The sequence below is a fragment of the Notothenia coriiceps genome, unplaced genomic scaffold (genome assembly GCF_000735185.1).
Source record: "Notothenia coriiceps isolate Sejong01 unplaced genomic scaffold, NC01 NC01_scaffold00015798, whole genome shotgun sequence".
Lineage (NCBI taxonomy): Eukaryota > Metazoa > Chordata > Actinopteri > Perciformes > Nototheniidae > Notothenia > Notothenia coriiceps.
This window is the reverse complement of record NW_011348499.1, coordinates 345,133-357,344: the sequence shown is the minus strand read 5'-3', so window position 1 is coordinate 357,344 and position 12,212 is coordinate 345,133. Positions and strand designations below refer to the sequence as shown.

The following is a 12,212-nucleotide window of genomic DNA, read 5'->3' as shown; positions in this document are numbered from 1 at the left end:
AAAACAAGGGGATTCACTAGTAAAGATTACAATAGAAAATGTTGTTACCTCGTCTGTGTGTGGAATAGTTTTTTAATAGTTTTAAAAACGTATAATATACAGTTGAGATTGCTCCTTCTCTGCGCCTCTCTGGTTAGTTTCAGACAATGGGTATGAGCGGACTAACTTCCCAACCTTTTTCTCATGGAAATCCCATATGCAGGCCTCAGCCATGAGCTCATTCTCACAGGCCTCGCCAAGTCAGGCTCAAACGTCTCAGCCTACACAAGCTGTCACTCCCACACACCCAGTCATAGTGCACACCAACACACTGACGCTCTGTCATCGTTTTGTGTTGGCCACTTTCTCTCTGCCTGTCCTTTCTTATAAACATCTATCAAGCTGTAAGGGAGATTTTCTGCTTAATGTTGTTATCCCAATTCCCACAAACACTTATCTTGCATTCTTTTCTTTTCTGTACTTTACGTGTGTCAGAGGTTGTTGTTTGTTTTCATTTTTGTATAGTTTATACAGTTACAAGAGCTTGCACATGCATGCAACACGTTTTTGTGAATTGGATCTGTAACAAGATGTTTTTTGATGTGTGTCTTATTACAAATATTTTTTCAAATAGAATAATAATACATAATAGTTTCAGCTTCTCAAATGTAAGAATTTGCTCCTTTTTTAATATGTAATTTGAAAGTAAATATGTTTGTCTTTTGCCTGTTTATTGGACATGACAAGGAGTTTGATCTTGGCTTTCCTTATTTTTTCCCCCTTTTTTAAAAACAAATAAATCCTGAAAAAGTAATTAACATTTTCCTCAATACAAAATCGTTTTCAGTTGCAATCTTTGATGATGATAGCATAAAGTGCAGAGTATGGGACACGTTGGTGTGGGCCTGCTACATCGCTGTGTGTGTGTGTGTGTGTGTGTGTGTGTGTGTGTGTGTGTGTGTGTGTGTGTGTGTGTGTGTGTGTGTGTGTGTGTGTGTGTGTGTGTGTCGGCCTGACAGTGAGCTGTGTGATGATGTCCAGAGGCTGCTCGGCCGGCGTCTGCTCTGACATTTATGGTCCTATACCTCTTCATTAACACCACCTAACCAGCCTACAAGCCCTCCTGTCCTGGCCCTCCTCTGATTCTGTGTGTGGTTGTGGAGAATAAATTGGTCCATGTGTGTAAATGTGTGTGTGAGAGAGGGAGTGTGTCAGACAGTGAGAAAGTATGTTTATATGTACGACGTGTGCATCAACACAAGTGGAAGCATTTCTTCCTACGACGCAATAGTTTTTGTAATGATCTCTTTGTTTGCTTTTTGTCGAGACACTAATCTCAGATTGATGAGTATTAATGAATATATGAAACAATATTGGGTATGAGAAGTGAATATAAAAACACAATTTTCAATGTTTTTACATCAATGTGATGTATTATATCATTTTAAATTAATTTTATTGATCAGCCAAAATAATTTTTTTTAGTTTTTCTTGTTCTGTAAATGGATGCTGAAATGTACTTTGTATCAATATCTAGCTACTTTTGTAGTGATAGTATTATTCTTTAAATCCCTTTGATGATATGCAATATGTTTTCCCCTGATTGCAATGGCTTTACTTTTACATTATGGACCTTTTTAGTTTTTGAGGAAAACGTTTTCTTTATATATTATTATTATTACTCCTTTTTCTTTTTCCCTCAGGCTGTGGAGTCTCAAATAAGGAGTTTTGGACAGACCCCCTGCCAGTTGCTCATCGAGCCACACCCACCCCGAAGCTCAGCCATGCAGGTGGTGAGTAATCACGCACATACAGTACTTGCTGGCAGATAATCTCAAAGACACACACGTGCGCACACACACACACACACACACACACACACACACACACACACACACACACACACACACACACACACACACACACACACACACACACACACACATATATATACATATGTGTATATATATATATACACACACACACACACAAACACATATTTACATGTAGTCCTTCAGAACATACTACCATACAATATGGGTCAGAATCCAGCTGAGCTCCAGAATCATCCATTGTGCTGCCTTAGTGCCCTCTCTGACTTCTGGTGTGCCCTGAAGTAGGTACTTTGCTTTGCTTCATTTAACTCTTATAATTTTTGACTTTCTCTTTTCATCCTCATTTTGCCACACACTTTCTTTGTATTCATCTTAAAACTGTGGGAAAATAAAGTCTAGGGTTTGAAAGCATCTCCTCTCTCGTCATTAGAGAGGTGTGTGTGAAAGGGAAAGATCAGAAGCATTTGTGTGCATGTGTGTTTAGTGAGAGGTATGCAGGGAAAGGCACAGCTTTGTGCTGGAAACCTGGGTCCCAGCCAGCTTTTCTACCTGAGCTGGAAAAGGAGATCAACGAAGGAGGGCAATGAACAGCAGCAGTGAAGTGACGGCTTTTTAAGGGCCAGGGAGTGCAGTCAGTGTGCCTGCCTGTGATGGGCCCGGGCCCCATGAGTCCCTATTAGTGTGGTGTCCCTGTGGCGCTGACAGCTGGCTGTAGACCACCACCCAGCGCACACACACTCAGACACAAACTCAGGCAAGGCTTTGATTCCGCCTCACTCATGCGCAAATTCCTAAATGTTTTTATTTTTGCTCTGCCATGTATAGTTTTCAAACATAATATTCAGAGGCCATTATTCAAACACATTTCTAACCCTCCACACCCGTCAGTATTCCCGCAGAACGCCCTGTTCTCATTGCTTTTACATGTTCATGCTCTCTACTTTCTCTCATCCTCTCTCATGTGAGTGTGTTGTCAGAGTGTCTGCATCCGCCCGTGCTGGTGGTAATGATACTGTCAGTGCGTCTGGTTAGCTGTCAGGCACACCGGATTTACTCAGGTCTGTTCCCGATGTTAACACTGATGTTCTTCTTCTTCACACGCAAGCAGGAAAATGGCCTCGTGTTAGTGCTGCTTAGTACAAACACTTTGTAAATGGCTCTATATGAGCTCCCGTCTGCAGGGACACAGTTTCAAGTGTCAATGAAAACACTTTTTTTGTTAGGACTGCATTGTTGGTTTTTCTGTTGATTATGCTAAAGTTACAAGTTTATTATAATGCAACTAAAATTGTATTTCAACGATTTTAGACAGAAATTGTATTGCATTAGAGTTTGATAAGTACGGAGCCCCTAAAGGGACATGGAAAAAAAAACAGTTAGAAAGTTACCGGTGTGCCAAGGAGGAAGTGGAGCGCACAGGAGACAACCATTTCATTGCAGACTGTTATGTTTACGTGGGGAAATGACAGTGCATACATTATTTGAGATATATTTCGTACTCAGACTTCATTTTAAGGACATTTCGGCCAGGGGTGTGTGGTCACTCCAGGAGGCAGCGGGACGTGTAACTCAGAGAAGAGCAGCACCAGCGCTCAAAGAGCTTTTACGCACCGCCTACACTGTGTTTACCTTCATTCGAACAGCTAAAGAGTGACCGCAGGCTGTTACGTTTTAACCACACACACACCTCTACACACACACACTTCTACACACACACACACCTCTACACACACACATCTCTACACACATCCAACTGCCCGATTAATCCCCCTTTTATTCGTTCTATGAAGGAGATGTCCGGTCACCAAGGCGCATGATATGTGTGTGTGCTCTGCTCAGCTCCGCTCCGTGCAGGGGCGGACTGGGACTACAAATCAGCCCGGGAATCTCACCCAGCCCAGCCCACGTAAACTGTCAACCGGGAGGGGGGGAATAGTGAACTGTCAGCAGGGGGAGCCTCGCTGCGGGGCAACGGTGGACCTAGTGGCCCGATCGAAGTGGGCCGAGTGGCTCGACCGGCCCACTTCGGTAACGGCCCATCGGGATTCGTCCCGATGCCCGATGGCCAGTCCGCCACTGGCTCTGTGTGTATGTGTTCTGAGTGTTTGTTTCCCTTTAAAACAGCTGCGGGCAGCAGGTGGCCTACTCTGAGAGTCACGGACATTAATTCATAGATCAAAGCAGACTGATTTACAGACTCTCCTGTTTTGCCAATCCGGTGCTTAAACCAATAGTTCTACACCCCTGAGTTTGAAATATATCTCAAATAATGCATGCACTGTCATTTCCCCACATAAACATAACAGTCTGCAATGAAATGGTTGTCTCCTGTGTGCTCCACTTCCTCCTTGGCGCACCGGTAACTTTCTCAATTAAAAAAAAAAAAAGTCGAGATAACGGGTTCTCACGCGCACAAGATACGTTCTCGTGCTCACAAGAAACTTTCATGTCCCTTAGGGGCTCCGTAGTACGGTGATCAATCGTCATTTATTATCATTTATCCAGAATTTGTTCATTTTTAAATTCCATCGATTAATAGGAAATGTATTATTGAGATGCATTGATAATAAATATATTGGTTAGCTGCAGTTTTACGCAGAAGAATAACCTGGATTTATTGTAAAAAACATTACTGTTTACTACACTTACTAACACTGTATTTATGACAGACTGCAGACATTTAAAAAAACATCTACAGTAAATACTTTGGACATGAATTTGTAAAATAAATAATATGCGTCTGATCTGTTTTTCCAGAAAAAACGTGATGTTTCTTGCAAAAAAAGCATTTAAATTACGTCCACTCTTCCACTCACTGGAAAATCACATCCATCCATCATTCTGCACAGTGAACAAACATTTCTGACTGAACAGGGCCTTTAAAACATCTTAGAATGCTTTGTCTTTTGTCACACTTTAATTTATTAACTTTTCAGGTGAAAAATCGATTTGAGATTTTTTCCATTCCTAATTTTCCCTTCACACTGTTTCAAAAGGGATCTCTTGCCTTTAACCTCTTTTCCTAACCTGTGCTACTAGAGTGCTGCTTACTGCTCTCCTGCTCAAGCTTCCTAACTTTCTCTCTGTCCTTCTTTTCCCTCCCTCTCCCGCTGTTTGTTCCTCACTAACACCGGCTGCGACTGCTTCTCTCGTCTTTTTTGATTTGCTCTTTGTCTGCCGCTCCATATGTCGGCTCTTTTTTCCCTCTCTTCCCTTCATCCCGTTGTCCGTCCGGGGGTCTTGAACAGTATCTTCTCCTGCAGACCCCACTGATGTTTACGGAGCAGATGCAGCAGGATGTTATCATGGTGCTGAAGTTCCCATCCAACTCTCCTGTGACCCACGTAGCAGCCAACACCCAGGCGGGCCTGACGTCACCGGCCATCATCACCGTCACTGCAAACCGCATCTTCGCTGTCAACAAGTGGTATGGACTGACAGGTAAGAAACTTGTATCCATGCACTCATCATTGTCTCTCTGCTTTGAAAAAGGTGGAATAACTTTAATCCTCACATTTTTACGCCATTGTGATTCTGCACCAAATGAACCTTAAAGGGCACCTATTATGCAAAATCCAATTTTTCATGTCTCTTCTACATCAACATGTGTCGCCTCTGTGTAAAGAGATTCTGAAAGTTTCAGGAAAAATATTTGCTCTCTTTTTGTCCTGATCCATTTATATAAAAACCAGTCTGAAAATGATCTGATCAGATTTTGGCCACTTTGTGATGTCATAATGATTTTCACCTTATCACCTGAATCTCCTCCTAGAGCACCATTGTGTTCTTTTTAACCAAATATCTCTCAGAGGGGCGTGGGGAGGGGCTCCTTATTTTCATCTAAAGTAACAGACAGAGAATCAGCACTTTTGAAACAGGGCTGAAACAGAGGGGATTATGGGATGCTGCAATGGGTGTTTGGTATTTCGAGCCAAACACTTCAGAGACATGTTTGTATATATCTCGGACTTATAATATATTGATGAAAAACAGTATGATAGGGGACCTTTAAGGGTTTTCAAAGCAAGTACATACAATCTTTTGCTACCACACAATCATCTTCACATTTGCTCATCTCTGTCCTCCATACTCTGCATCTAATTTACTCGAGAAATGTAGGATGGACGTTGATTTGGGAGATGGTTGACTGTGTCTACTGGATAGCAGTATCAAATGTGACACATGCAGCAGCCAGCATTAGGTCTCACGTCCGGCTCCATACATCAGCCTCTCACTTCACAAAACCTTATTTACTCAGCATCCATCTGAACCCTGGATGAAACATTACATTTGATATCTGTGGATTTATGAGGATGAAGAATTGTCGGTTGAGTTGAATACAGCCGCATCCATGCGCACCACAGAACAGACTGATTAAGCTAATTGGTTTAGTGAGCTGGTATGATAAACACGATGTCTGCTGTTCAGAAGTACTTCATTAATTGCATGGTGTCTTTGTGTGGCTGTGAGCAGATGAAAGTACATTTACGTTATTTATCAATTCAACAGTCAACAATAAAAATGAAGAATTTGTCTATGAAAATGTTGAAAGACAGTATTCACATTTTGTTTTTGGAGTGGGTGCAGCTAATGAACATTGCACATAGTCAATGAACAATTCGGTAAGATAAATGGTTTGAGTCAGCTTCTGTAAATGTAGATTGAAATCATGGAGTATTTCTTCAGTTTTTCCTGCCATAGAAGCTAAAAAGTAAAAAAGAAAGTCAGATATAGTCTTCAGATGGAGATAGCATTTGTCAGACATACAGTAGAAAGACCTCAATTATGAAATATTGTGGCATTCTTACTGATTTTAACCGTTTTTACAGACTGAACAATTAATTGTTTAATGAAAAATAACATTAAGCCATTGATTACAAATGAAAATCATCATAAACTGTCAGCCAATGCCTTTACCAAAATGCTGAAAGATATTTTATTTTAATTCTTCCATCAACACTTGATGACGCATACGTCTGTTGGTACCGTCTTGTATCAGTTTTACATGCTTACAGCTTCAGTGATAGGGTTGTGCAAATGCATGCATTTTATAGCATATATATATTTGTCATAAAGACCCATATTCTCTGTGGCCTTGGTAGCTCTTTGACATAATTAATGTCTAATTTGCGGGAGAACTCTTGGGCTGTGACTTTATGGTTATAATTTTCAGTGTGGTTATAATGAACAGAAAGCCAGCATCTACTTCACAAGGCCACATGATTACAATATTAATCCAATCTGTCTTCTTCTCTGTCAGGTCATCAGAGCTCAACGGTGCAGGACCAGCAGTACCAACTTCCTGTGGAAATTGACCCTCTGATAGGTAGGCTGTCTTTTATGACTGTGAAAGAGTCCACACACGTACATTCTTTACATAGTGTGAGCTTATATATGCATGAAATGATTTTTTTGTGCGTATTTGTGTACGAGTCCCGCTGGCATCTGTGTGACTCATGGCGGTGTGCGGCGCGTCCCTGGACGGCAGATTAGAGTTGTTCCTCCGCCTCTGCCCCAGTTCACTCCTCATGATATAGGCCCTGCTCTCACACTAAACCATTTGCATGCAAATTGGAATGCAATGAGCTGTGGCCTAGGCCGGCGTTTCATCATCAACTCCCCCTCTTTCTCCCTCTCCATCGTCCCCTTCCCTCCCTCCCTTTCTGCATCCTCTTTGGTTTAATTTGAGCGGAGGGAAAGGACGCGTGTCAATGGAAATGAATATGAATGTGGTAATAATGTGTGATTGAGAATGCACGGCGGACGGCTGTCAGGACAATATGGGCGCCTCTCATCCTTCACGACTTGTTGATGAGCAGGAGGAGAGAGCCGAGCTGCAGTGATGTATGGGATGCACTGGTGGAGAGAGACGAGCCTCTTCTTCTCTCTGCTCCCACCTTCGCCTTCGTCACGTTGCTGCAGCCTCTCACAGCCTCACACACATCTGCAAGAGAGGCTGTTCTTTCTCCGAGAACGCTGTGGTCACTTTTAGTCTCACCATTTCCACACGTTTTTCCTCTATACACTAGACTACTGAATTTAACAAAGCTTTGTTCATACATTCTCATATTTATCTGCTAGTACACTGTGTCGTCTGCCCCGCTGTACATGCAGAATAAATTAAATCTTATCTCATCAACATGTTTTACGAGACCTTTTATTGTTGTTGAGCGTTTTTGAAAGCACATCTTTTTTTTTTTTCAGGCTAATTTTGTCCAATAAATCTTTATAGTTTTGTCTACATTGTTGTTTTCTCTTATCTCATACTTTGTTAAAACTAAAGCATGAATAATGTACTGGAAAATATATGTGTATGTTTGTGAGTGTGCTATCTTGTGTGGGGGAGGTAGAGGGGATTTCTGTCAGTGATACATGCACACTGTTTGCATTCCAGAGGAGTCCGAGCTAAACACAGTAAATTGAGGATGAGTGTTGAGCCGAGTGTGGCTCGGGGAAATGTTAAAAATGGGTTGAAATATTGGTTGTAGCAGGTATGCTGGACTTTATCATTTTCATTGCTACACAATCTTCTCTGACACCTGTTCTCTAGTGCGTGTGACCCCGCCAAATAACAAACACTTCACAGTGGACATGTCTCTCTAGGGAAGAAAGAGAGATTCCACTTGCAGAACAGAGAGTATCAATAAATTTGCTTTCCAAACAACGGTAGGCTAAATTACACAACTAAGATGAATTGGCCGTGTGCGTTCTGACTTTAGTGGTGTGCACATTTTGTGAAGACTGTGCTCGCTCTATCATTACTCTTCGACTCTCACGGAAAAATGTGAAGTCCTGTAAACTTAACATCCAGAATGTTTTATGTATTATCTCGCAAATCTTATATTCACCCAGCGCTTAAAACCTAAGTGGTGGTGTATTTGAGTGTGACCTATAGGAAAATTGTGTGTGTTGTTGGGTCATAGATTTTATATTTCTGTGCACCTTTGTACATATCCTACCTTTTTTTATTTGATTTGCTCATTTCAATTGTCTTCCTCTCTACAGCCAGTAACGTGGGCAGTCATCGTCGTCAGATCTCAGACCTGCTGGATCAAAGCATTCAGATCAGCTCGCAGTGTTTCATCATCACAGCCGACAACCGCTTCATCCTCCTGTGCGGCTTTTGGGACAAGAGCTTCCGGGTTTACTCCACTGACTCAGGTATTTTCATGCTACACTCCCCCCTCAGCCCTCCTATCATCAGTATCACTAAACACTCTTCTGTTTCTATTGGAGCACGGTTTTAAATTAATGCCACATCATTTCATACCATTTTTTACTTTTAAAAAGGCAATAATTTCCCTTTATCCCTGTATCATTTTGGTAAACCATATTTGAAGTCTTTACATGCACATTTTGTCTGCCTCTAAACTCTTGGCATGAGATCTTTTCTGCAGTGTTTTTATGGCTCAGACACAGCAGACATTAAATGCAACACTTTTAACTTAAATACAGCCTCTTTTTTTTAAGCTTCAAAGTTCAAATGCACTACACCTTTTGTAGAATATTTGTCAGAATATAATACATGTATGTCACATTGGCATGAACATGAGCCACATCAGTGCATTTCTTTCAAATGTCATTCTTGCACTCGTATCAAAATATAATGGGCACATTGTCATGAGATGCACTGAGCACATAATCCACCCTGAAAATGAACTATTTCTAATTGAGTCACTCCATGAGCTTTCCTCATTCTCACCCACAAGCTAAAATATCAACAAAAGATGCCCCTTAATAAAATACCTCCATGAAATGTGATATACACATGCTATTAGAGGTATAAACCTCTTATGTTAATACTCCCCATTGCCTTTCCTCTAGCACCATCCTCAGGACAAACCTCCCACTTTTAGCCCCTCTACTAGTAACACTCACAGGAAGACAAAGAACATCAATATTTCTATTTGATTTTGTTTAACACTCTTGAATCGTGGAGTGCAATGAATATTACAGCCTCTAGCAGGCGCTAGTAAACTTTAGCTTTCTAATGCTGAAAAAAAAATAGTATTCAGTCTATGCTCCAGATGTGCTCTGCTTCATTGCACTGTGCTGAATTGTATTGGAACTTTACAAGTGAAATCAATTTACACAATGACTTGCTGTTATTATGACAGAAGCGCCTAATCTTCTTTTTGTGTTGCCAGTTCAAGGTATGTGGGCTATACCTTTTCAATTTGAGCTTAATGTATTTCAAGTCAGCATCATTTCCTTTAAGATATTATTTTTGTAGCACATAAATCACTTTTGTATTGTAGAGTTCAGTGATTAGGGAAACTTTAAAGGAGGGTAAATGACATAAATAGGAACCTTTTGATCTAATTGGAAAAAACTCTAGTCTTTCATAGAGGCATTGTATTTCCCTCTATACAACTGACTTACCAGATATTCTATCATACATGCCTGCAATGCACACACACACACACACACACACACACACACACACACACAGCCACACACACGGACGCCATCAGGTCAGGGGTCCTAAATGAATCTGTCTGAAGCCTCATCTCTGCACGCCTCTCCTCTACCGATACCCCATTCAGAATCCTACACACATCTATAGAACACACTCCGATTCAATTTCTATAGGCCAGCCCCCCTGTCTTTAATAGAGGAGGGATGGAGCACAGAGATAGCTCTATTGTGTCGCTGCCACCGGGTTGTGCGACTGGAACGTGAACACAGTTTAATCGCACACGCTCAACAGCTGCTGCCGCGGTCCCTGAAGCCCCCAGGTTAAAGAACTGAGGGATTTTATCAATTACAAGACTTGATTGGTACACGTGCACACAACACATAGTCTCGTACGCCTGCGTGCACACACATCCAATTTCATTTGTCTGTGTGCATGCATGTGTTTGTCTGTGAGCGGTGTGTGTTCAATATGAGCTGCATGGTAGCCATTATTTCTGCAGCAATCATTACTTATTGTCAGTGTTTATAAAGATGTCAAACATTTTATATCTTTGATGCCCGTGTTCTTCTTTGGGAGTTTAGTCAGCGACCTGCCCAGTTTCATGACAACCCTCGTCTCTGCAGTGACATACGGCTTAATTATCCAATGGACAGTGATTTTGACACCCGGGAAGGAATGTCATGTGTTGCAAACTCCCCACTGTTTGACTGCAGAGGTCACAGTATGAGGAGCGTAATGAGTATTAGTCAGCTAGACAGTGGGGCTGTGGTCTGCAAATCTGACAGCAATTAGCCTCCTTATATATACACATGGAGTGCACACTGCATGTCCACACACACACACACACACACACACACACACACACACACACACACACACACACACACACACACACGCGCGCGCAAAGTTGAAACAAATATGTATTCTTGTCTAGGAATTAGTAGATGTCTGATCTTGTGTGGATCTTGTAAAACTACTAGCCAGGCAGACGGATGATAACCAAACAGCAGGTGGCTCCAACGAACGACCAACAAATGAATTCAAAGTTTTGTTTATAAGTGTTTATGTATTTTGTCCCAAACTCGTGTACGGAAATTGCAAAAATTGCATTTGTGTATTCTGCATACTCTCACAAATATCACATCAATAATTTAAACTGAATTAAATTGTCTTGTTGAATGTTTTAAATTCTTAAATAAAATAATTAATATGCTGTTACCTGTTTTGGCCAGGTCTATTGAAAAAGGCACATTTTAAACTAAATGGGGCTCTCATGGTTTGATAAAATATAAACGTAACTTAACTTAACTCAAAACCAAAATGTTGAAATGAATGAATCCATTAATAAATGCGTAATTTCTTGTTTGTAGTTTAAAAAACCCTGATTGTTGTTTTAATACCTTTTTGCAGGCAAACTGACACAGATCGTGTTCGGACATCGTGACGTGGTGACGTGTCTGGCTCGCTCCGAGTCGTACATCGGAGGAGACTGCTACGTCCTGTCAGGCTCCAGAGACGCCACCCTGCTGCTGTGGTACTGGAACGGGAAGCACAGCAGCATTGGAGAGAGCCCGGGCAGTAAGTACTCAGGCAAACCAGCTCGATATGTGAGAGCACACACACACACACACACACACACACACACACACACACACACACACACACACACACACACACACACGTGGTATTCTCTGAGTGCTCTCTCCCCCAGACAGTTGTGACTGTGTGATTTACGGCCTCCCTCTGCAAAGTAACAACTAGTTTCGTCTGACCAGGCCCGGCCTCCTGCATACAGATTGGATTTCGCAGCACTGTTGCAGCAGGAACAGCTTTCGATAATGTGTTTGAGATTGTGTGAGAGTTTTCTGTGAGACCAGATATGGTGTGTGTGTGTGTGTGTGTGTGTGTGAGTGAGTGAGTGTGAGTGTGAGTGTGTGAGCGAGTGTGTGTGTGTGAGTGAGTGAGTGAGTGTGAGTGTG

The 12,212-nt window shown here is 41.7% G+C and overlaps 1 protein-coding gene across 1 annotated transcript in view; it reads left to right on the top strand.

Annotated features, from left to right (window-relative positions):
- Positions 1 to 12,212, top strand: part of lrba (LPS-responsive vesicle trafficking, beach and anchor containing) — a 192,058-nt gene that overhangs the window by 168,918 nt on the left and 10,928 nt on the right. The window contains 5 exon segments of the mRNA XM_010775549.1: positions 1,683 to 1,772; positions 5,078 to 5,255; positions 7,075 to 7,140; positions 8,820 to 8,975; positions 11,644 to 11,811. Coding sequence (XP_010773851.1) covers positions 1,683 to 1,772; positions 5,078 to 5,255; positions 7,075 to 7,140; positions 8,820 to 8,975; positions 11,644 to 11,811 — 658 coding nt within the window.